The following is a 26,425-nucleotide window of genomic DNA, read 5'->3' as shown; positions in this document are numbered from 1 at the left end:
ACCACTCAATTTTTTGATAGCAGTTCATTCTTAGCTTTTTGCAACCACTTCTTTAAACGGTGACGTTGGGAGGAATTGAAATTAAAAACGTGGGGCCGTTTTACCATCAATCTAGCGGAATGTATAAAATCAGGTAGCTCCGGAAAAAAGGTTTCTATAACAACATTCCTTTTTCGGAATGTGTCCTTAAGAAACCTTTTTATCTCGGAGGGAGGGATTGGAGGGATTTCTTCTTCCTTAAGGCTACCACATTCACTAACAGAGTCATCTATATCAGATGGCTCAGATGGTGTGTCACACTGGTTTTCATCATTTATCTCCTCACCGTCATCACATCCCTCCACGTTATCGGATGGGGCATAGTCCATAGAGGGAGGGGACGGGGAGGGAGAGAAATGAGCCATCTCCAGGGGAGGGGGGGGAACTAATTTTTGCGGTTCAACCATATCAGTTTCTAGGTCAGTAGACAAGGGCGAGGATTCATCCACATCTATGTCCTCCAATACCGAGAAACGATTTTCTGTGACGAGGGACAAATCTAGGGCAGAGAGGAGGGGCTGTCGGTTTTCAGTTGTAGGTTTTTTAAAGAGATGACCGTTTTCATCTGTTGTTTGCAGATGTCTTTTTCCTTTTGGGCAGACTAATTGAAACTCGTCCTGGTTAGTGGGAAGAGATTGCAAGGGTTTGGGGGGAGGGGGGGAGGGAGGACGTGATCATCGGGAGGGGATTCCCATCGGCTACCACGGCGAGAGAGGTAGGATCAGTTATAGCAGGCAACAAGCTGTGATTGGACGATGTCGCCTGGGGGGTGAGATCTATCGTTAACAGGAGATGGCTGCAATTAGATCCTTCAGTAGAGGGAGGGGCCCCTCTTTCAAGGGGAGGGGAAGGGGGTACGGCGGGGGGGGGGGGTTGGATTGGTGGTAAGAGGGCTTGGGTCGGTGGTGGACAGATTGGGATCAGTGGTGGTAAGGCTTGGGTCGATGGTGGGAAGGTTCGGGTCGGTGGTGGGAGGGCTTGGGTCGGTGGTAGACAGATTGGGATCAGTGGTGGTAAGGCTTGGGTCGATGGTGGGAAGGTTCGGGTCGGTGGTGGGAGGGCTTGGGTCGGCGGCGGGAAGGCTTGGTTCGGTGGTGGGAGGGTTTGGTTCGGTGGTGGGAAGGCTTGGGTCGGTGGTGGAAGGGTTTGGATCGGTGGTGGGAAGGTGGGGGGGTTGCTTATTCCCGGTTCGGAGGGGAGGTTGTACTTGTGGAGAATTCTCTTTTCGGGGGCAGTCATGCTTAACATGCCCAAATTGTCCGCAGCCAAAACATTTTAGAACGTTGGTGGACACGTACACTGTATATTCGTTCTGTTGATGTTTTAATTTTATTATAAGGTTTAAATCCTTCTGGGAATTTTTTAAAATCATAAACACTTGCCGCCGGAATGAAACCACGTGCCTTAAATCGTTGTTTCGTGACCCGAAGGGAATCATGGAGATACGAGACACGATGGTACCGTATCGGGACAATTCTTTAATTAGTACATCGTCGGATACAAATGGGGGGCAATTGGATATCACGACTTTTATCGCTGGGCTATCTAGTGGGGAAATCATAACAAATAAATCTGGATCGATTGTCAAACCCTGTTCGACAATTTGTGGGACACAATCCACGTCGGACAAAAAAATAACGATCCGCTTGTTCATCCGCGAAGCGGCAACAACCTTGTCGATCCCGACAACACGACCGGTTGCGAGGACAACGTCCTCGACACTAACCTCACGTTCCGGAGGTACACAAAAGAACCCGTGCTTACGGGTCAGGCTCTGAAAGGCCGTAAATCGAGATAGTGCAGTTGCCATGCTGGAACAGCTGCACTTACAACCCCTCCCCAACTCGGGGAGGGTGAATATATAATATAATCTTCCCTACCCGAACTCCGGGAATGGGAAGTAATCAGACCTCTCCGATTCCCCTAACTTCGGAAAAGGGAGGCAACAAAACAAACTGAAGGAAAGATAAACGAAAGGAAAAAAAGGAAATAGAGGTTTAAGATGAAGGAGCAAACACCGATCGGGCGACGCCCAAAAACGGCGAACCCTTACCAGCGATCACCCTGTGCTCTCCGGCTCTCTCTCCCGTCTCAACGTATATGGGAATCACCAGGAAGACTCCACGAACAGGCACAAGAACACAGAGGGTTAAAAACGGGGGGGGGGGGGGAATGGAGCAACAACACAGAGCACTCACAGGCCTCCACAAGCAGACGCCATGACAGTACAACCAGCATACAAACGGCCAGCAGGTGGCGACAGAGAGAGAGAGAGAGAGACAGGAGGGAAAGGGTCGGTCCATGGGGACCGATCTGCACTCTGATCATCATCGTGCTGTCCTGCAACAGGGAAGAATGAGAAAGATTTGGCCCCTGACTTGTGTTGGGGGTGGGGGGGGGGGGGGGTTCAACCACTGCAAAGAGGCATCCCCGATAGTTGTTCCGAATAATGTTGTTTCATATGACGTCGCAGTTTTTACAAACGTTTCAACGACGTAATTTGGCGATTGGCTTTATACACACTGTTCAAAGTAAATAATGATGGATGTTTTCTTTCACAATGTTGATATATTTCTGGAACTCCTTGGACAAAGCCCTTTATAATTTGACATGGGATTTATGGTCCCTCGTCAAGTCATTGAGGAGAAGATAGTTGGAAGCAGACCACTGCCTCGATCGCTCCCGAAGAAAAAAAAAGCCTGGGTTTGAAACCAAAACATGCCCACTGCCGATGTATATACAGTCACGTGAAAAAGTAAGCACACCCCATGTAAAGTTTTGACTTTTTCAACATATTTCAACATACAGCTATTTGATCTTCATTTCAACAATATTGATAGATAAAGGTTTGGCGATTGGCTTTATACACACTGTTCAAAGTAAATAATGATGGATGTTTTCTTTCACAATGTTGATATATTTCTGGAACTCCTTGGACAAAGCCCTTTATAATTTGACATGGGATTTATGGTCCCTCGTCAAGTCATTGAGGAGAAGATAGTTGGTGATATAATATAACAAATATCATGAAACATTTACATTTTGTAGTCCATTGTATAATTTAAATAAATATAAATGCAAATTTCGCATGTGGAAAAAGTAAGTACACCCCTGCATTTATTACTACTTCAAACACCTAAAATTAGAATCAGGTGCACCAGCTCAGGTGCAAATGATTAGAACATCGTTAGAGAGGATCTTGGAGAACCTGTCTTATTTAAACCTCAGACATTTCTTTTGGTTTGCTCTTTGTTGTTGAAGTGTGTGGCGTCACCATGCCCAGATAAAAAGAGCTCTCTGAGGCCTTCAGAAAGAAGGTTATAGAAGGCCAGGCCATGCCGCCCCAGCCAGTTCAGCCCGAGAGCAGACCGCAAGACGCTGAAAGAAGTCTCTAAGAACCCCAGAATGTCATCACGGGACCTACAGGTAGCTCTTGCCACTGTTGATGTCAAAGTGCACGAGTCTACCATTAGAAAGAGGCTGCACAAATTTGATCGACATTGGAGGTGTGCCAGGAGGAAACCTTTGCTGTCCAGAAAGAACATCAGGGCAAGACTAAAGTTTGCCAATGAACACCTAGGCAAAGACCAGCACTTCCGGAACAATGTGCTCTGGACAGATGAGTCAAAGGTAGAGCTATTTGGCCACAGTACCAGAAGACATGTTTGGCGAAAACCAAAGACAGCATTTGACCACAAGAACCTGATACCAACTGTAAAGCATGGTGGTGGAAATATTACGGTTTGGGGCAGCTTTGCTGCATCAGGGCCTGGGCAGCTCACCATCATATAATCCACTATGAATTCTTCATTGTACCAGAGGGTGCTTGAGGATAATGTGAGGCCATCTGTCGGAGAGTTGAAGCTCAACCGAAGTTGGACCTTGCAACATGACAATGACCCTAAACATACCAGTAAATCCACCAAGGAATGGCTGAAAAGAAAGAAATGGAGGGTTCTGGAATGGCCAAGTCAAAGCCTGGATCGAAATCCCATCGAGATGTTGTGGGGGGATTTGAAACGAGCTGTGCATGCAAGAATCCCCTCAAACATCGCACAGCTGAAAGAATTCTGCATGGAGGAGTGGGCAAAAATTTCTCCCAGTCGATGTCAGAGACTGCTAGACAGTTATAAGAAACGCCTACTTGAGGTTGTTTCTGCCAAAGGGGGCAATACCACCGATTCGAGCCAAGGGTGTACTTACTTTTTGCACATGCGAAATTTGCATTTATGTTTATTTAAATTATACAATGGACAACAAAATGTAAATGTTTCATGATATTTGTTATATTATATCACCTTTATCTATCAATATTGTTGAAATGAAGATCAAATAGCTGTATGTTGAAATATGTTGAAAAAGTCAAAACTTTACATGGGGTGTACTTACTTTTTCACATGACTAGATAATACAAATACATCATGGTTATATAGCTCAGATAGATTACAATTGAACTCACCCATAAGCTGACACCATAGGACTGAAGCCTAAGGACCGAAGCACGAGGCCGATACTTACTGAGGCCTTCATAAGACAGGTGACGTATATCGGCTCTTAAAGCTGTGTAAATATTTGCTTCACTACACCTCTATACCCTATTGTGACAGCTCAGGTAAACAAAGCAATCGTCTCCACAAAATATTTGAATGAACAAGTTTGAAATCCCAGATTATACACAAAGTTTTACTCACTGCCCAGATCATCATAAAATAATTGGGCGAGTTCCTCCCGATCACGAAATATTTTTCATAATTTCCTCTTATAGCTTAATCACAACAAATGAGAAAGAAAAGGGTGGAAAACTTGGCGATTTAATGTCAGAGGAAAAGCAATAAACCACAACCTGTCTCTCCACACAGTGAATAATGTGACACATGCAGAGGTTTCCAAATAGCTTTGTTTCTGACAAAGGTCTATCGGCTCGATATTTGATGATACTTTTAACAGTCGCTTTGGTCGTTTCACAATGAAGGGAAAACTTATAGGGCGGGCATGACAAGTGTGAATATGACAGCTCCGAAGATGTATTTGACTTCGCATTGCACCGACATGGTGGCCGCATGATTTTTTCAGGAGGCAATTGTGGATTAAGTAGTTATGTGGATTAATTGTGGAATTGCGGATTAATTTCAGGAGGCAGGCCAGCTGTCCACCCAATGGGTGAAATGGAATATTACACACAGACAGATGGACGGATGAACAAGCATCTATAATATAAAAGGAGCTTAGTCTTGGGCGTGCATCCGTGCTACCGTGCGCACATCAACAAATAGGGGATTTATATGCCGTACCTGCTCGGCATATTTTTATCAATCAGATCAGCAATCTGCAAACGGTACAATATAGTTCAGCAAGGTGACGATAGATGGGCCGGTTTCAATTTACACTTTAAAACAAAAACTCTTCCTCCTTCATCTTTTTCTTCACTTACAATAATGCTGAGTCTCATTCAATCCCGTTTCTCATATCATTCCTCCTTCATCTTCTTCAGTTCTTCTTCACTTATAATAATGGTGAGTCCCATTCATACAACAGCAATATATTGCCATATCAAACAGTATTTCTGATTATACACCGTCTTTTAAAGCATCACATAGCAGGTCACTGTGCTTGCAATACAAGTAAGAAAAGGAGCTGCATTTATTCGCACAATTTTTAATAGGTGAAAGTTAATTTTTACTTATTTTCTATGAAAACCTGTCGGTCAAAACACTTTTGCATCAATTTATTACGTAAGCAAAAATGACAGATTTCCCTCTTCCCCTCTGCACTGTATTCTCCATACGTGAGGGGTGGCAGACTGATGTGATACACGTTGTGACACCTCATATTTCAGAACCAACTATTCAACACATTTTCTTGGTTTACGCCCCCCCCCCCCTCCTCCTCCCCTCACCTTTCTCCCTTTTTTTTTCTCTTCACCACCACTACTTTGTTTTTTCCCCCATCTCTCTCTGTCTCTCCCCCACACGTTTCTTTTTCTCCTGCCACCCCTCTCTCTTCTCCCCCTCCCTTTTCCCCTCCTCACTTCCCCTCCCATTTTGCCCCTTCTCCTCCTCCCCCATCCTCCCCACCCTTCCTCTCCCTCCTCCCTCTCCTCCTCACCTCTCTTAATATGCCCGTCAGCGAAGCGACTCTGTGTTGCCCGGCAACACCGGGTACCTTTGCTGGTATTATTACATGGGTAATGTGTTGCCTGTATGAGTAGCCATACAAAACAATGTCTCAAGGTAAGATACTTTACTATCACGTTCATGGGAGGAGAAAGCTTGTAAAAAAAAAATCACTAAAACAACAACAACATTGAAAGTTCACCAAAAATGAGCACGCTTAAGGTTTCCAAGTCCCTGCACTACAAATCCCAACTGGGGTAAGATATTCCATGCACTCTCGTGTGGATAAATGCAATGAAGGTGAAAGGTGCGGTTAATCCTACCAGGTTATGGTTGGATTCATTGGAGTCATCTTCTGGAAAAGGTATGTAGACAGCAAGGGCAAAACAGTTGGCAAAGATGGTGAGGAGAATGAGAATGTCAAAGGGCCTGGTTTTGTGACTGGTTAAGGGAAATTAAAGACACAGTTGAGCACATGCTTTCAGTTGAACATTGGCCAGGAAACCTTCCCTGATATATCATTTATTTTCTTTGATTGACAACACCTCCATACCCTAATGTAACAGCTCAGGTAAACAAAGCAATCATGTCCACAAAATATTTGAAAGAACTCAGATGTTCCCAGATTCAACAATAGGTTTGACTCGCTGCCCAGATGGTGTTGTCCATCATAAATTAATTGGGCGAGTTCCTCCCGATCACCAATTCTTTTTCATAATTTCGTCTCGCAGCGTAATCACAACAAAGGAGAAAGAAAAAAGGAAGAAACTTGACAATTTAATGCCAGATAAAAAGCAATAAACAAAAACCTGTTTCTATCCACAGTGAAGAATGCAACACATGCCGAGGGTTCCAAATTGCTTTATTTCTAACAGGAAAACATCACAAAGATGCTCAACTTTTGTACACAGAAAACCTGCCACTACAATTTAAAGCTGAAGCAGCATATCTCTTCCTAACCACTGACTGACCGACGAACTGATTGACTGACTGACTGATATTAATGTTCGGAACCTTCCGGGTGTCGTAGAAAGCTGTAATCTGGCGTGCCGACGGACATCAAAGCCGGTACACAGGGGAAATTTAAAGAGGCATTGAAGAGCATCCGTAAATGAAAAATGACATAAAAACCCATAAACACATACGTTACAAAATAATATAAAAAAACCTCAATCGCACAGCTAGCACTTAAAAATTTTAATTTCTATAACAGTAAACTCTATACCAGTATATATATATAAAGATGCGTCCTGCGTCCTGATGTTGCGGGATTCAAGTGATGCAGTGGTAAAGAATGCTCTCCCAGAGAAGAAGGGAAGTGGGAAGTGGAATGCAAGAGCAGAGGTAGACGAGATGGAGGAGCGGTTGCAACAGGAGGAGGTCATGGGGATGGTACAGCATGGGAAGCATGGCTTGGGGTGGATGGAGCATGAGCGATGGGGAAAGGCATGTGTGAAAGAGAGGAGGAAGATGGTTGAGAGGGAGTTGAGAAGAAAGGAAGAGGAGGGGAGATATGTGAAAGCAGTCGGTCAAGCACAGCAAGGTGCTTGGACTAAGTGGGAAGGTGTGCGGGTGAGGATATTGAAGTGGCAAGAGATTTGGAGGATAGAGCCAATATTGTTGAATTTCCTGTTGCGGGCAACGTATGATGTGCTTCCGTCACCAGTAAACTTGAGATTGTGGGGGTTGTTGCAGGAGAAGAGATGTTATTTGTGTGGAGGTGGGGGAATGGTGCAGCATGCACTGAGTGCATGCTCAGTAGCATTGACAGCAGGAAGATACAGGTGGCGACATGATCAGGTGCTGGCGGTGGTGGTGCAGATGGTGCAACAAGAGGTACTGAGATCGAGAGAGAGAAGAGTGGAGAAGGAGACTGATGGGGGAGAGGTGTGGTTTGTCAAAGAGGGCCAAGTGGAAAGAGGTGGAAAGAGGAGGAGGAGGTGGAAAGCAGGAGGGCTGTCAGATGCTTGTGATTGGCAGGTGGTGGCAGACCTAAAGCCACAATTGGTATTCCCAGAGGAGATCTGTGTGACAAGGTTGCGGACTGACATTGTCATTTGGTCAGGTGCAACAAGACAGGTCATCTTAGGGGGAATTGGCGGTACCTTGGGAGAGAACATGGAGGAGGTGCATGAGAGGAAGAGAGGAAAGTACAGTGAGCTGGAGGCAGAGTGCCGGGAGAAGGGTTGGCGAGTTTCGTGTCAGCCATTTGAGGTGGAGTGTAGAGGGTATATTGGCAATTCCTTTTCTGCATTTCTTGCTAGGCTGGGAGTGTGTGGGACAGAAAGAAGGAGGATGTGTGACAAGGTAGCCCAGGTTGCCTTGAAAGGCTCATTTTGGATATGGAGGAAGTTTATGGAGACACGTCGAACGGTGTAGGTTGGTTGTGTGTGTTTTTTTTTTGTTGTTGTTGTTGTTTTTGGTTACCATTGTTACCTCTTATTTTGTGTTGAGTGAGTGGGTGAGGGTGTGTGTTTTTGCATGAATAAATTTTTGCCTGAGTGTGTGTTTTTGTGTGTTGAGTGGTGTATGATGTAAGTGTAGGTGGTTGTTTGGTTGGTGTTCTGTATATATGTGTGTGTATGTGTGTGTATGGGTGTGTATGTGTGTGTATGAATGATCTGGTGTGTTTTGTTGGTGAGTGGTGAAGGGTATAAAGGTGGGTGTTTGAGTGTTCCACCATGTTTGTTTGGTGCTGTGGATTCTGGATGTGGTGTTGTTGTTGTTGTTGTTGTTGTTGTTGTTGTTGTTGTTGTTGTTGTTGTTCGCACTGGCTGGGGGTGGGGGTATGTACGCATCCAGGTGCAGATGCTGCATGTGGATGTGTACGTGCCCCTGCTGGCCCACCTCAGCTGACCGTATCGAGGTTGAAGGGCCGAAACGGGATGATGCTGAGGACCTCGCCTGAGGACCCAGTCAGTGCGAGCACACTTGTGACCAGTGTGTTTTGAACTTATATATATTTTTATATATATATATATAATATATATATATATATATATATATATATATAATATATATATATATATATATATATATATATATATATATATATATATATATATACGAGCAGAAGTACCCGGCATTGCCGGGCGGGGGGAGGGGGAGGGAAGGGGGAAGGGGAGGGGAACAGGGGGGAGGGGAGGAGAGGGGGGAGGGGAGGAGGGGGAGGGGGGAGGGAGGAGGAGAGGGGGAGGGGGGAGGGGGAGGGATGGGAGGGGGAGAGGAGTGGGAGGGTGGGAGAGGGAGGAGTGGGTGGTGGGGGGAGGGAGGAGTGGGAGGGTGGGGGGAGGGAGAGTGGGAGGGTGGGGGGAGGGGGAGGTAGAGGGGGAGGGTAGGGGGAGGGGGAGGTGGAGGGGGAGGGTGAGGGGAGTGGGGGAGGTGGAGGGGGAGGGCGAGGGGGTGGGGGAGGTGGAGGGGGAGGGGGGAGGGGGAGAGGGGTGGGGAATGGGTAGGACAGAAAGGAAGGGTAGGGGGAAAGGGAGGAGCATGGGGGAAAGCGAGGGGGATGGGGAAGGGGTAGGGCAGAAAGGAAGGGGTAGGGGGGGAAGGGAGTGGCATGGGGGAAAGGGAGGGGGAGGGGAGGGGGAGAGGAGGGGAAAGGGGAGGGGGGGAAGGGGAGAGGGTAGGGTGGGGGGGAGAAGGGAGGGGGAAGGGTAGGGGGAGGGGGGAAAGGGAGGGGGAGTGGGAGGGAGGGGGAGGAGGGGAGGGGGAGGGGGGAGGGGGCGGGGGGAGGGGAGGGGAGGGGGAGGGGAGGGGGGATGAGGGGAGGGGGGATGGGGGGGGAGGGGAGGGGGGAGGGGGGAGGGGGGAGGGGGAGGGGGGATGGGAGGGGAGGGGAATGGGGGAGGGGAGGAGAGGGGGGAGGGGAGGAGGGGGGAGGGGAGAGAGGGGGAGGGGGAGGGGAGGGGGAGGGGAGGAGAGGGGGAGGGATGGGAGGGGGAGAGGAGTGGAAGGGTGGGGGGAGGGGGGAGGGGAGGTGAGGGAGGAGGGAGGAGGGGGGGAGGGGGGAGGGTGGGAGGGGGAGAGGGTGTGGGGAGGGAGGGTGGAGAGGAGTGGGAGGGTGGGGGAGGGAGGAGGTGGGGGAGTGGGAGGGGGAGGGAGAGGGTGAGGGGGAGGGGGGAGGGGAAGGGGTAGGACGGAAAGGAAGGGGTAGGGGGGAAAGGGGAGGAGCATGGGGGAAAGGGAGGGGGAGGGGAGGGGAGGGGAGGGGGAGGGGAGGGGGGAGGGGGAGGGGGATGGTGAAGGGGTAGGGCAGAACAGGAAGGGGTAGGGGGGAAAGGGAGGGGCATGGGGGAAAGGGAGGGAAGGGGAGGGGAAAGGGGAGGGGGGAAGGGGAGAGGGTATGGTGGAGGGGGAAGGGAGGGGGAAGGGTAGGGGAGGGGGAGGGGGGAAAGGGAGGGGGAGGAGGGAAGGGGAGGGGATGGATATAGATGGTTACTGGCAATTGATCACATCCAGAAATGATGTAATCCACACCCACACAATTTATGTACTTTACATAACGTTAATAGGAATACATGGCCGTGTAGATGGGAAATACAGTTTGTTTGAAATAAATCACAAATATCAGATTAAAGTGGAAAAAAACCTATGTGGTGTGAATGGCAATGTTCCTCACTGAAATGTGAATATATATATATATATATATAAATAAAATCGGGTGCACCGAACTGTAACGCGAACGGTAACTGTAAGCTGCGCTTCACTTCCGTTGAACTTGGGTACGACTAAGAAGAAGACCTTTGTTGGTCGAAGCTTGTCGAAAATTAAAGATCGACGTCCTGAAGCAACGTCCGCATCTGATTTAATCTCCCAATTATTTATTTAATGCAAATGAGACGCCCTGCTCGTACTGTGGGGTTTCTACTATTTCTCACAGTTATATATATTGTTACAGACGCGGTTTTAGATGTTATATTGACCGAGCGGTGGTGTATTTAACCGCGTCCGAACAGTTACTCCCCGATTAGAACCCGATTCCACCCGACGTTGACCAGATCGCCCCACAGATATTCAATCGGGAAACCTCTAAAGCGACCGAAAGAGAAGGAAAAGAGAAAAAGACAGAGTACGGAGGAAGAATAGATTTATTATACACACACAAGCAATGATGGAAGAAGCAGTAACACAGCGAATCGTTAACTTACACTATTCATTTTTACTTAACCTCAAGACAACGAGTAGGACAGGACGTTCACACTTACACAGGGGATATTGCAGGCAGGTAGGGCTTGAGGTGGATTGCTGGAGAGGGAGGCAAAGTCGGAGGCAGCAGCTCTCAATTCCTCGCGGTTTTTGGCGGGAAAACCCTCCGTCGCGTATCCGCTGCTATAGACGTCACGCGCTGGTTCGGCACACCTGCTCCTCTTCTTGTGGTGGAGCCGTCTCCCTCCTTTCAGCGCGTCTCTCCAAAGCTGGTTCCCTTGCCGAGTACCTCTCCTCTTTGGCTTGGAGCGTTTCGCATCTCACCGCTCCTCTTGGTGCCGCCTCTTTGCTCATCTCCCAAGTCATCTGGTAAAGCAGTCCCCTTACAGTCGCTTTTATCACCTCGGGCGGAATTAAGCCGCCGGCTCCGAGGGCACGCCTACCGGGTCGCTCACCGCGGTGCTGATTGGCTGTTAGGGCTGGCTCACTCCTCCCCTCTATGACGAGGTGGAGACACGCCTTTCTTCTCCGAGATTAGCACATGGGCAATGGCGGCCTGCGGGATTGAAAACAACTCCCACCCTTTTGAAAGGAACTTTGGAGAGCGGAGATGTTTGGGGAAATTGGAAGGGCCTACGCTTATTTTGTTTGATACAATGCAAAGTCAATCTAGTGGGAAACACATATTTAGCCTACATGGAATAAGGAAATACACTATTTAAAAGATATATCGTGACCTGCGTGTAAGTTTCATGGAATTAACTAGGAGGACGGCTGCGACCATTATTTACATTAACAGGGTGTTACCATACTTTTGTAACGTTCACATTGTAACGTTTCCACATTCGTTACAATATATATATATATATATATATATATATATATATATATATATATAATATATATATATATACATATATTATATATATATATATATATATATATATAGATATATATATATATATATATATATATTGTAACGGTTTTGAGAAGTGTAACGGTTTTTTGAGAAGTGTAACAATTTTGGAGGAAGTGTAACGAATGTGGAAACGTTACAATGTGAACGTTACAAAAGTATGGTAACACCCTGGTAATGTAAATAATGGTCGCAGCCGTCCTCCTAGTTTTATTCCATGAAACTTACACGCAAGGTCACGATATATCTTTTTAAATAGTGTATTTCCTTATTCTATGTAGGCTAAATATGTGTTTCCCACTAGATTGACTTTGCATTGTATCAAACAAAATAAGCGTAGGCCCTTGCAATTTCCCCAAACATCTCCGCTCTCCAAAGTTCCTTTCAAAAGGGGGGGCGAGTGGTGTTCAATCCCGCAAGCCGCCATTGCCCATGTGCTAACCTCGGAGAAGAAAGGCGTGTCTCCACCTCGTCATAGAGGGGAGGAGTGAGCAGCCCTAACAGCCAATCAGCACCGCGGTGAGCGACCCGGTAGGTGTGCCCTCGGAGCCGGCGGCTTGATTCCGCCCCGAGTGATAAAGCGACTGTAAGGGACTGCTTCACCAGATGACCTGGGGAGATGAGCGAAGAGGCGACACCAAGAGGAGCGGTGAGATGCGAAACGCTCCAAGCCAAAGAGGAGAGGTACTCGGAAAGGAAACCAGCTTTGGAGAGACGCGCTGAAAGGAGGGAGACGGCTCCACCAGAAGAAGAGGAGCAGGTGTGCCGAGCCAGCGCGTGATGTCGACAGCAGCGGATACGCGACGGAGGGTTTTCCCGCCAAAAACCGCGAGGAATTGAGAGCTGCTGCCTCCGACCCTCCTCCCTCTCCAGCAATCCACCTCAAGCCCTACCTGCCTGCAATATCCCCCGTGTAAGTGTGAACGTCGTCTGTCCTACTCATTGTCTTGGGGTTAAGTAAAATGAATAGTGTAAGTTAACGATTCGCTGTGTGACTGCTTCTTCCATCCATTGCTTGTGTGTGTATAATAAATCTGTTCTTCCTCCGTACTCTGTCTTCTTCTCTTTTCATTCTCTTTCGGTCGCTTTAGAGGTTTCCCGATTGAATATCTGCGGTGCGATCTGGTCAACGTCGGGTGGAATCGGGTTCTAATCGGGGAGTAACTGTTCGGACGCGGTAATACACCACCGCTCGGTCAATATAACATCTAAAACCGCGTCTGTAACAATATATATATATATATATATATATATATATATATATATATATATATATATACTGAAACGCAAAAGAAACTTACCACCTTTGAAACCTTTAAATATCAACAATAACACTGCGTGTAGTAAATGTGTGAACTTATTTGTGGACAATAGTGTCCTCGCTGTCAGACAAAACGGTCACGGATGGTCACTTGAACCTTCAATGGTCACTTCATAGCACAGCTGTTGAACAGCCGTTTTGACTGTCAGTGATTAGCCAAGGGGTACGGGATGATTTTAATGAGCTGCACGTGATGTCTTGATATTGGCTTTAAAAAGGCCAGTGCAAAATGGGCATTTTGACCCAAAAATTTGACCATTTTGACCATTTTGACCAACTTCAAAAAGACCGAAAATGCAAAAGAAATTTACCACTTGTTTGAAATGTAATAAAATTGTAACAGTTCAAAATAAAACAAACCAACAATTGCTAATTGAAACATTGGCATTTTATTGATGACATGTCAAGTTTTTGACCAAGATACACCATCTCATCAGTTTGTTCTACAGTACAGAACAGCACAGGGTGCAATGTCAGTCCCCTTTCAATAGCGTGTATGGCCACCATTGTTTTGGATACAGGCAGTGCATCGTCGGCGTATACTGCCTACCAGTCTTTGGATGGATTGCTGCTGGATTCTGTCCCACTCAGTCCTCAATGTCTGAAGCAGCTCTGCCCGTGTCCTGGCCCTGCCAACTACGCGTCTACCAAGCTCATCCCACAGGTGCTCTATGGGATTCAGGTCAGGGGAGAGCGCAGGCCACTGCATGGTGTTGATGTTCTCGCCTTGGAGAAATGCAGTGGTAAAGCGAGCAGCATGGGGACGAGCGTTGTCATGCTGAAAGGTTCTCAGTTCTGGGTGGTCTAGCAGGAATGGCAGCAGATGAGGTCGCAGGATGTTATCCACATACCGCTGGGCATTAAGATTCCCATCCACAACCACCAGTGGCGTCCTGTACCGGCCTGATATGGCTGCCCACACCATCACACTTGGGCCACCCCACCTGTTGGCTTGACGCACGCAACAATCGGCATATCGCTCGCCAGTTCTTCTCCAGACACACTCACGGCTCACGCCCATCAGGACTGTCCACACAGAACCTTGACTCATCGCTGAAAGCGACCTCGTTCTACTGCGCCAAGGTCCACCGCTGATGCTGCTGGCACCATCTCTGACGGTTGCGGCGATGGGCAACCATCATCACGGGGCCTCTGTATGGTCTTCTGGCAGTCAGACCATAGTCATGCAGTCGTCTTCGTGCAGTATCATTGGAGATCCGTGGGTTTGCACGCCCCGGAGTTTCTGCCGCAGTGCGGGATGCTGGACGGAATCGATCCCGCAGGTGACTTCAGACCATCTGCCTGTCCTGCCTTGCAGTGGTGACTCTTGGCCTCCCTGATCGAGGTCTGTCATCTGCAGAGTTGTGGAGGGTGTCTCTGTCCACCAGGGCCGATATCGTCTGGTGTGAACAGCCAAGGCGACGTGCCACCTCACGGTAGCTCAGTCCACCTTGCAGCATGCCCAGGGCACGCTGCCGTTGATCCCTTGACAATCGTGGCATGTTGATTGAAATGCCCATTTTGCACTGGCCTTTTTAAAGCCAATATCAAGACATCACGTGCAGCTCATTAAAATCATCCCGTACCCCTTGGCTAATCACTGACAGTCAAAACGGCTGTTCAACAGCTGTGCTATGAAGTGACCATTGAAGGTTCAAGTGACCATCCGTGACCGTTTTGTCTGACAGTGAGGACACTATTGTCCACAAATAAGTTCACACATTTACCATACGCAGTGTTATTGTTGATATTTAAAGGTTTCAAAGGCGGTAAGTTTCTTTTGTGTTTTCGGTCTTTTTGAAGTTGGTCAAAATGGTCAAATTTTTCGGTCAAAATGCCCATTTTGCACTGGCCTTTTTAAAGCCAATATCAAGACATCACGTGCAGCTCATTAAAATCATCCCGTACCTCTTGGCTAATCACTGACAGTCAAAACGGCTGTTCAACAGCTGTGCTATGAAGTGACCATTGAAGGTTCAAGTGACAATCCGTGACCGTTTTGTCTGACAGTGAGGACACTATTGTCCACAAATAAGTTCACACATTTACTACACGCAGTGTTATTGTTGATATTTAAAGGTTTCAAAGGTGGTAAGTTTCTTTTGCGTTTCAGTATATATATATATATATATATATATATATATATATATATATATATAATGTTGCGGATATGGGATTTGGCCTCCATCCATATCCGCTTGTAAATATTCCCCTATTTCCCCAATACTCCCCAACTATCCCCAATCCCCCATTCCCTAGTCCCATTGTCTGTAAACAACACTCTGTAGAACCTCTTCTCTCCTCCTTTGGTATCCATGGAAATCTCCACGCATGGCTGGCAGACTTCCTCTCTAGTCGTCGTCAACGTGTGGCCCTGAATGGGTTTCTCTCATCTCCTCTTCCTGTTCAGGCTGGAGTTCCCCAAGGCAGTGTTCTGGGCCCCGTGCTTTTTCTGGTCTTCATCAATTATCTCTCTGACTCTCTCGAAAATCCTCTCTATCTCTTTGCTGATGACTCCACTCTCTGCCGCCCCATTCCTCTTCCCTCAGATCGGCAGTCTGCTGCCTCCTCACTCTCTGAAGACCTGGACAAAATCACAGACTGGTCAAACAAGTGGAACATGTCTTTCAATCCTGACAAATCTCACACTCTTACTTTGTCTCTCCGAAAAGATCGACTGGACAACCCTCCCATCTACTTTCTCAACAATCCTCTCCAAGAAGTTCTGTCGCTCAAGATTTTGGGTCTCACTATCTGCCATGATCTTTCTTGGGAAAACCACATTTCCAAGCTGGCCTCCAAAGCCAGTCGCCGACTGGGCATCCTCCGTCGTGCGAAGTCCTTCCTCGGCACACCTGAGCTCCTCACCACATACAAGGCTTTCATCCGCAGCTCAATGGAATACTGTTCTCCCCTATGGGCCGGTGCTCCTGCCTCACACCTAGCTCGGCTTCACGCTGTTGAAACCAAAGCTTTCAGAATTATTGGAATCTCCCGCGATGAAGCTATCTCTGAGGGCCTTTCACTCACTCACCGCAGGCAGGTAGGTGGTCTTTCTGTCTTCTACCGACTCCTCTCCGGCCTTGCACCCCCAGCTCTCTCTGTGCTCTGTCCCCCAAATATTCCTACAGGTCGCACAAGATCTGCCAGCAACCCTCTGATGGTTAAACTGCCGAAATCTCGGCTCTCTGCTCACCTTCACTCTTTCATTCCTCTTTTCTCCCGCCTCTGGAACAAACTCCCTCACTCCCTTCAATCCCACTCCTCCCTCCAGGTCTTTAAAACAGCTGTTCACCACCATCTCTTATCTTCCCCCATCCAAAACCTTGATCTTTTCTACCCCCGCTAATTCACCCCAGATCCACCTTGTTTGAAATTCCAACTTCTTTCCTGGAAGTCCTGGCAGTGTCCATATGTTTTATACCTCTCCCACCGCCCCCTTCCCATGCCCCCCCCCCCCCCAAAGCCCTCGCCCTCTCTCAGATCTCTCGATGTCTCCATGTCTCTCGGTCCCTGCTCTCAAATGTTGTGTTTGTGTCCTTCCCCCTCTCTCCCCATCTTGTCTACCGCTCCCGATGTTATATGTTTTATGTGTCGGTTTGTCTTTCTGTGTGATTAATGTTCGCTCTTTCACGAGCCTCGATCTTGTATACAAAAAAAAAAAAAAAAAAAAAAAAAAAAAAACCGACCTTCCCCTTTTTCCCCCATTAACTGTCGTGCCCAGGTTCACCGCATCTCACGTAGACAACTATAAGACATCTTGCTAGTTATTCTTAGTCTATGTCAGTTAAGGACTCGTTTCCATTAATTCTGACTCTTCGTTGCACCAGAATGTGATTGTATGGCACCAGCAGTGAGTTTAGGACCTCCCCATACCTCCTCCCATCTTCCTCATGAAACTACAACAACAACTACAACAACAGCGCGCGGGGAGTGTGCGTCCTCACTCCGGCTTGGTTAGCCGCCATTGCCCATGTGCTCCGACGGGGTTACCACGAAGGGGCTGACTGTCAGCTCCTCGTCAAGGGCGGAGCCCGGTAACCCCCCCGCACCCAATAAGAAGCGGCGGGCCGATTCCATCTGGGGCGGAGCTAACGAGCCGAGGGCGTGTCACTCCCCGCTGGATATACGCAGCCACTTACCGAAGGTGACGTGAGATGAGCCCCCAGCTTGAGGAGAAACAGAGGCGACCTCCAGCGCGACGATACCTCCCCGCATATATCTGGACCGGACCGTGTGGATCCTGTCCCTGAGCCAAGGTGCACCTTGTGCTGTCCATCGACTACCTGCCCTTCCTTGCCATCAATCCCTGTGTGAGTCAGTCTTGTCCTGTTTATCTGTGGTCTGTCGGGGCTACTATAAGACCGTGATTAAGTGCCCACCTTCCTATGCTGTACCTCTTGTCCTTGTAGTCTAAACGTTCCGCATACAAATATTATAACCTCCTCCGGAGGTCTTGAGAACTGTACCCCTGGTGTCGTGTCATCTAATCCCAGCCGTTGTGTCCTTTCCTTCATTGATCTAGCGTAGCGCGACTCGGCCAACGTTCGAGTATAATCGGGTAAACTGTGCAGACGCGGTCATACCAAACCGCTCGGTAAACTAACATCCAAAACCGCGTCTGTAACATTTGGTGTCAGGAGTGGGATTCGATCCGGAGCGCGTTTCACGCGCTCGAAATTATAACAGCAAAATTTAATTGTGTTTTACAAAAATAATAAAAACCCGAATTTTGAAAGTCGCGCTATGGCAGACCAAGACGGCTGGGTTCCGGTAGAAGAGAGTGAGGCAGGGTCGATCCAGGACCAAATTGAGGGACAAGAGGAGAGCGAAGCAGTGAGGGTAGCAGATTCGCAAAATAGCGTCGTCGCGCACGAGGTTGCGGGCGCGCAAAACGGCACCTCGCAGATGGCCACGGCGACCACGCCCGTGACCGTGGTAGCGCCGCTGGTGGATTCGAACCTTTTCCTCCTGCAAATGAGGGCCCTTATGGAACAAATGGGAGACCAAATTGGAGGTTTGAAAAACAGTATGGGGGTAATGAGGGACGAATTGAGGGCTGATAGTGAGCGATTAGAGGGCCAAATGGGGGTAATGAGGGACGAAGCGAGGGGTACCGGTGAGGGATTAGACAAAAAATTAGAGGGGTTAGACAATGGGATAGAAGGGGTGAAACATGGGTTAATGGGGGTGGAAAATAGAATGGCTGCCCAGGAGAATCAGATAGAGGGAGTGAAAAATGGGTTAGAGGGGTTAGAAAACAGTATGGAAGGCAAATTGAGGGACATGAGGGACCAAGCGGAAAGGGAAGTTAAACAAATGGGGCAGCAGATAGAGGAGGTCAGAATGGGGGTAGAAACCAAACTGGATGCTCACAGGAAGGAAATGGAGCAGATGAGGGTGGCATCTGGGCAGGAGATGCAAGTGATGGGAGAGGAGATCAGAAGAGGAGTGAGTGAGGAGGTCGGAGGAGTGCGCGAGGAGGTGAGGCACTGTAAGGAGCGCATGGAGAAGGAGGTGAGAAAGGGGACTGTAAAATTGCAAGGTGGTATAGAGGAGTTGACGCTGGGAGTAGAACAACTGACAGTGGGACAAAAGGAGTTGGGGGAACAGGTAAAGAAGAACACAGCGGTAATAGAGGGGTTAAAATCGACACAGAAGGAGATGAAAAAGGACGTAGGGGTAATTAAAAAAGAGTGTCAGACGGTACATGAGGACTTGACGAGGAAAATGAACAAAGTGGTAGAGGTGATGGAGGTTAAAGAGCGGGAGGTGCGGGAGCACATAGAAAAAAATAAAGTGGAGTTAGAGGAAGAACTTAAAGGGGCGCACGAGGAGATGAAGGAGGTGAAACAGAAATTAGAAGAAGTGGAAGAAGGGGTGAGCGAAATTAAGAAGCGACGGAGAGAGGATAAGAAAGAGATAAAAGAGGAGGTAAAAGAATTGGTCCAAAGTCTGTGTTCGGATCGTGATGATGTGCTCATTAACCGGATGAGGGATTCGCAGGTGATGGAGGAGAAGCGAAGAGAAAGAGGACCCGGTGTAAGTGGTGACCAATATGGTCGTGCGTATGATGCGCCAGGTGATTTAATAAGCTTGGGGGTCGAGATAGACCCGGATGTTCGTGAGAGGCCAAGAGTGAGGTGTATGGCTGGTCCGGAGGGTATGGAACGAGAGGTGCGAGGTGTGGGTGAGCAAGGTTGTGGTGGTATGGAATGGGTAGCGGGTTGCGGAGGTGAGACCCATGCATCGACACCAACAGGGGTAGTTTTTAGAGGGACAGGGGAGGCACGAGAGCCCCTTGGGAGTAATGTACTGTGGGGGCCCGGCCGGTTCGGCCCCGCGCTGACCCCGCAAGGGGCGACGCACGGGGTCCGGCAGGCGGGCAACGACTCACATACGAGGTGGTCCCACAAGGTCCCACTCGCGCCGTATGACGGTGGGTAAGGGTGGCATCCCTGCCACCCTTCCCATGGTGGGGCAAATGCGCAATAGCTTATGGGGTGTATGGCAGTGAAAACTAGCCCGGGTGGGTTAGGATATTGATAGGGACCTAGAAGATGACATTAGGTAACGTTAAGGTTAGTTAGTGACTGATACCTGTAGTGGGGACGCAGGTAGATTAGTGTGGATGATAATGACGAGGGAGCGCAATAGTTTAAAGGGACGACTGGGAAGCGCAAGTTTCAGAAGGGAGTAGTTAGCTGAGATGATGCCGTGTGTGTGAGAATTGAACTGGTGTGATTGCACAGGTGTGCGACTGGACAGGTGTGTGGAGCAGTGTATGAGTAGTGAGTGTTGTGGATCAGCGCGAATGCGCTTGGGGAGAGAAGGGTGCAGGTGGCACCAGGTGTGAGAGCACAGGTGTGTGGAATATATGGAGCAGAGAATGAGTGGTGTGGAGAGAGTTGGAGTAAGTGGTACGGAGTGGTGTGCATGGTGCGAAGGTGTGGATGGGGGAAGAGTGGACCGCTATCACGGATACCCGGGGCGGGTAGTGTAAGTGTTAGGTAGAGGGTATAGGTAAATTGTGGTTGGATATTGGCATTTGTGGTGCGGTTGCAGAATGGTATTGTGGATGGGTGCATTAGTGTTGTGGAAATGGCTGGGCGTGTAGCCTGTTAGTGTGTGTAGTTGGTTGGGCACTCCACCACTGTGAGGATGTCGGCCAGGTGAGGCCGCAGGTGGGCTCTGGGAGCCGTTAGTGTCAGTGGGGCCCGAGGATCCGGAGGACGGACCCGGGTAGCCCAGTGCCAGAGAGGGCACCGAGTGGGGAGAGCGCCAGAGGGCCTTCCCCAGGTAGTTAGGTTAGGGTGAGGAGCAGGTAAGCTCGGAGGCAACTACAGTGGTGGAGGTGTGCAGGTGGGTAGACCGGCTAGGAGAGCTACACGTCGCAGCCCAGAAATTGTGCGAGGGCACCGAGAGATGAATCGGGGGAGTGAGACCCCAAATTGAAAAGCACCACAGTTTGGTCAATGGGAATTGGTTTTTAGAACCCATAGTGTAAGAGGGCCAATGGTTTGGCAGGGAAAGACCCCGGGTAATGTAAAGTTGTTAAAGTCATTTAGGAAATAGTTAGGATTGATGAACCTGTCGCACCATACGCAGCCACTTACCTGTGGTGATGATGACTCCACACCTGTGTTTTCTTTGTTCTGTGTTGCAGGAAAGGAGAATTGCTGTGAGGATTTGTGAGACGCATCACGACATGGATGAGACATTGGGGTGATTCCATCTCTCCCTCCCTAGGAGGGACTGATGATGAATTGGTGATAGCAAATTATGATGTTGAGTTGGAGATGGCAAATTTTGATGAGAGTTGAAAATGGCAAATTTGATTGGTTAGGAGGGAGAGAAGACAAATTTGGTTGATGGGAGGAACGGGGAAGACAGTAGGGACGTTTGTTGATTTGTAAAGTAGATGTTTATGGGTAGTGTTGTGTTTTGTGGATACAGTAAGGGGTAAGGGAGGGGCAATGTAGGTTACCTGGTGGGGGGGGGGGCGTACGGTAGGAACATACCTGTCTCACCTGGTTCCCATGTGCCCCTAGTGTGCATTACCTAATGTTGCGTGCACTTTTGCGCCCTTACCACCTTACTCACTTGTCTTTTTCTTTTGTCTCCCACCTCCGAGGATCTGGCTTTGGGGCAGAGAGAGAGGAGAGAGAGGTGCTGGCTCCGCAGTTGTGGGCCTGCACTTTCGCTGCTTGCTGCCGGGATCGATACACCATATGGACCGCAATTTTTGTGGCCGCCCACCATGGACCGCAGTTTTCTTGCGGGCAAGCACCACCCGTGGATGGACCTATGGGTCAACGTGGCACCTATGCCATACAGGTGAACCACTTTTAGTTGGCCCCCTGACGGCCACAATACAGAAATGGACGCGGTTGGCGCCTTTCTTTACTTTTGAAAGAAGCCAGAAGGCCAAGTGCACCACATGAAGGCAAGACCAGCGGCAGAACATCGGCCGGCTGCGACACCACCGGTGATTTATGAACGCTTTATTGGTGCACCGGATGGTGCTGACTGTGTTATGGGGTGGTGCTTTTGGTGCTTGGATGGGGTGCTCTGCACATTATTAAAGGCCGTAAGGCCACAGAGCACTCGTGGGTTGGTGTATCGATGCTGGCATGCGTGCTCTCTCTATGCATAACATCTGCATGTGTACCTCCAAAAACAGGTCCTGGATCGTAGTGTAAATATCAGTGTAGTCTTATGTAAATAATGCTCCCTACCGGCTGTATGTTTAGTTTGAGAATTCTTTCCGCGATTCGGTTATCCTGTGGGTGTGTTTCTGTGAGGAGAAGGGTGCAACGTCGCAGGGGGACATATTTACTCATTTGTGAATATCTGTAAAACTGTCGCACTCAGGGTAGAGTTAATAGTAGAGGGAACTACATCTGAGTGCCACACTAAAGTAGGTAAAAATTTATCGGGTCGGGACGCCCCGAGGTAGAGAAGGGTGCAATGTTGCGGATATGGGATTTGGCCTCCATCCATATCCGCTTGTAAATATTCCCCTATTTCCCCAATACTCCCCAACTATCCCCAATCCCCCATTCCCTAGTCCCATTGTCTGTAAACAACACTCTGTAGAACCGACCTTCCCCTTTTTCCCCCATTAACTGTCGTGCCCAGGTTCACCGCATCTCACGTAGACAACTATAGGACATCTTGCTAGTTATTCTTAGTCTATGTCAGTTAAGGACTCGTTTCCATTAATTCTGACTTCGTTGCACCAGAATGTGATTGTATGGCACCAGTAGTGAGTTTAGGACCTCCCCATACCTCCTCCCATCTTCCTCATGAAACTACAACAACAACAACAACTACAACAACAGCGCGCGGGGAGTGTGCGTCCTCACTCCGGCTTGGTTAGCCGCCATTGCCCATGTGCTCCAACGGGGTTACCACGAAGGGGCTGACTGTCAGCTCCTCGTCAAGGGCGGAGCCCGGTAACCCCCCCGCACCCAATAAGAAGCGGCGGGCCGATTCCATCTGGGGCGGAGCTAACGAGCCGAGGGCGTGTCACTCCCCGCTGGATATACGCAGCCACTTACCGAAGGTGACGTGAGATGAGCCCCCAGCTTGAGGAGAAACAGAGGCGACCTCCAGCGCGACGATACCTCCCCGCATATATCTGGACCGGACCGTGTGGATCCTGTCCCTGAGCCAAGGTGCACCTTCCTTGTGCTGTCCATCGACTACCTGCCCTTCCTTGCCATCAATCCCTGTGTGAGTCAGTCTTGTCCTGTTTATCTGTGGTCTGTCGGGGCTACTATAAGACCGTGATTAAGTGCCCACCTTCCTATGCTGTACCTCTTGTCCTTGTAGTCTAAACGTTCCGCATACAAATATTATAACCTCCTCCGGAGGTCTTGAGAACTGTACCCCTGGTGTCGTGTCATCTAATCCCAGCCGTTGTATCCTTGCCTTCATTGATCTAGCGTAGCGCGACTCGGCCAACGTTCGAGTATAATCAGGTAAACTGTGCAGACGCGGTCATACCAAACCGCTCGGTAAACTAACATCCAAAACCGCGTCTGTAACAATATATATATATATATATATATATTTATATATATCTATATATATATATATATATATATATATATATATATATATATATATATATATATATTGTTGTGGATTTGAGAATGGTGTTGTAGTTTTTATTATCGTTGTAAGTGTAATGAAATTGTTGTAAATATCACCCTCCTTCCTCCATTTGTTGTGTATAAAGGTCAAAGGTCGTTCCCGTAGTTGTTCCATATACAATCACGTAGCCAATCATATATCCTTCTATACAGTTATCTCCTTATTCTATGTAGGTTAAGGCTCTGTTCCCACTAGTTAACACTGCATTGCACCGAATTCAAATAAGGTAGAATCCCCTTTCAATTGCCCCCAAAACGCAATTGCCGGCAGCGTTCGCTGCCCTTTGGCTGGAGCTCGCTCGAATCACCCCAAACTCCATTGAGCACGAGGTCATCTCGGAGCGGAAGGTGGGAGGAGTCAGCCCAGCGCCAGGAACAAGGCGTGGCCTTGCCAACGCCTCCTCTGGGGGCGGGACCGGTGGGTCCTCGCGGCCAATCAGGGCCGAGGCGAGCTCGCCGATGGGCGTGTCCTGGAGGCCGGCGGCTTGATCGCCCCAGGGGCAATAAAAGCGCGTGCGGAAGCCTTTGGGAGTTAGCTCAGACAGGGAGAGAGAGAGACGCGGCAGAAGCAGTACCACGCAGCTTTGACTCCACCAGGCAGCTTTGACTCCACCAGGCAGCCTAGATTCCACCAGGCAGCGTTGGCTCCACCAGGCAGCTTTGACCCGTTACCCCGCGGGAACCAGGATCGGTGGCATCGGTGGCCGTCGAGGTCCAGCCGGCGTCCCGTGCGGGATCAAGCCCGAACCATCTGCCCCAGCTGAACCTTCCTCTCTCCTTCCAGTCCTCCAGTCCTGCCATGCCATCCTTCTGTGTACGTGAGTTTGTTCTGTGTGTCTTGTCCTGGGGTATAAGTTAAGCCTGTTTAGAATAAGTTAATATTTGCACTGTGTCTCCTTCCATTCTTTCTGTCTTTATTTTATTATCCTTCCTTCTTCCTTGGTTTCTTGGTTTCTTTGATTGTGTAAATAGTAGTAATAAATTATATTTGTTCTTCCTACCTTCGTCTTCTTCTTCACATTCGGTCGCTTTAGTGATTTCCTTCATTGAATACCTGTGGCACGATTTGGCCAACGTTCGGAATCGGGTTTAGTACTGTTAATGGCTCGAACTTCGGGTTGCTAAAACCACTCGGCAACTAGTCCATCTAAAACCAGGGTTTGAGTGGTACTTGTCTCCCTGGTCTGCGGAGGGACGGATAAAGGTATTCGGGATAAACCCTGGACCCATAACCCTGATCCGTTCCATCCCGCAGGAGAGCGTTACAAGTACCAGGACCGGGGAGACGGGCAGCTTAACAGGACAAGGGGCTAATCACCCCTTGCTAACGGGAGAGCCGTCCCCCGTATCCGTAACAAATTGGTAGTCAGGAGTTGGGATTCGAACCTGGGACTAAATTTATTTAGCCCAAATTTTGGACACCAATTGTACTATTGGCCATAACAATTTGGTGTCTGGGAGTGAGATTCGAGGCCCGAACCAAATTTTTAAACATCTAAAAAAATTAAAAAATTGGTCAAAATTTGGAGCGGCCGAGATTTTATTTAACATCCTAAATTTTAAAATCGTGCCATGGATGGTCAAGGCGACGGGATGCCGGTGGGGGAATTAGAGGGGGTAGAATCGACCCAGGACCCCGGGGAGGCTTTGGGAGTAATGGAGGAGCGCAATACACATTGGGATGTGGGGGTTTCAGGTGCACAAAATGGCGGCGATCCGCACGTGGTTGCGGCAGCCGAGCCCGAGATACCAGGGCACATGCGATTTTTTTATGGACCAATTAATGGCAAAAGTCGACGAAAGGGGGGAGACATTGAAAAAAATGGGTGAGCAATTAGAAAATCGAATGGGGCAGCACATGGGAAACCAAATTGAAGGGATGGAAAGCAGAATGAGGGACGAAGCAAGGGGTACCAGTGAGCAATTGAGAGACGGGTTAAGTAATATGGGAAGCAAATTGGTGGGACTCGGAAGCAAATTTGAGGGATTCAGAAGCAGATTAGGGGACAAACTGGGGGGCATAGTTGGCCAAGCCAAATAAATTAATGAGGGGTTGGCGAGGGGGCAAGCCACATATGAGGTGAGGGAAGCCAAGAGGGAGGTTGACCGCAGGTTGAGCGGGAGGAGCACACGGGTGCACGAGGAGGTAACGCGACTCGAGGAGCGCAGGTTGAGTGAGTCGGAGAAAAGCACAGGTAACTGGACCGGGGTAGACATCGCGACCCGGGGTATGGGGCAGCCGGCGACCGCTGAGGTAGAAGAGGGAATTTTAATAAAGCCAGCGGTCGTCGTGGTGAATAAAGAAAAAGCAGTTGTGGGTGTAATTGAAATTGGAGAGACCGGGGACTTAGAAGAGCAACAACTGGAGGAAGGAATGGAAATTGCTCAAAGTCCGTGCCCACATCACGATGCTGTGCTCATTGATCCTTATAAAGATTTGCAGGTGTTGGTGCAGGGAGGAAGAAGAACCTCGAAGGTGAGACGGGCTGTATGTGGTGCCGGAAGATTTTGTAAGAGGGGGTTTGGCGCGAAGAGAATTGTCGCGCGATTGGATCGATATGGCACCCGGGGCGTTGGTGAAGGGTCCCGTGTGAGTAAAAATGGCACGCGTGTGAGGAAAAAGTGTGCGTCAAAGAGTGAGCGTGTTATAAAGTGTGGGAGTGATACCGAATGCGAGCGGGAATGCACGTCGGGGTGTACGGGGTGTGACCCAGGGAGTGATAGTGAT

General features: G+C 48.8%; 2 protein-coding genes across 2 annotated transcripts in view; one reads left to right on the top strand and one right to left on the bottom strand.

The window, feature by feature from the left end:
* Nucleotides 1–26,425, top strand: part of TSEN2 (tRNA splicing endonuclease subunit 2) — an 841,321-nt gene that overhangs the window by 189,805 nt on the left and 625,091 nt on the right. The gene's annotated exons all lie outside the window — the stretch shown is intronic.
* LOC137426005 (voltage-dependent L-type calcium channel subunit alpha-1D-like) overlaps nt 1–26,425 on the bottom strand; it is a 545,673-nt gene that overhangs the window by 456,933 nt on the left and 62,315 nt on the right. The window contains 1 exon segment of the mRNA XM_078775346.1: nt 6,476–6,581. Coding sequence (XP_078631472.1) covers nt 6,476–6,581 — 106 coding nt within the window.

The sequence above is a fragment of the Myxine glutinosa genome, chromosome 4, assembly GCF_964187855.1.
Source record: "Myxine glutinosa chromosome 4, kmMyxGlut1.1, whole genome shotgun sequence".
Classification (NCBI taxonomy): Eukaryota; Metazoa; Chordata; class Myxini; order Myxiniformes; family Myxinidae; genus Myxine; species Myxine glutinosa.
This window is presented reverse-complemented; position numbering and strand designations above follow the sequence as displayed.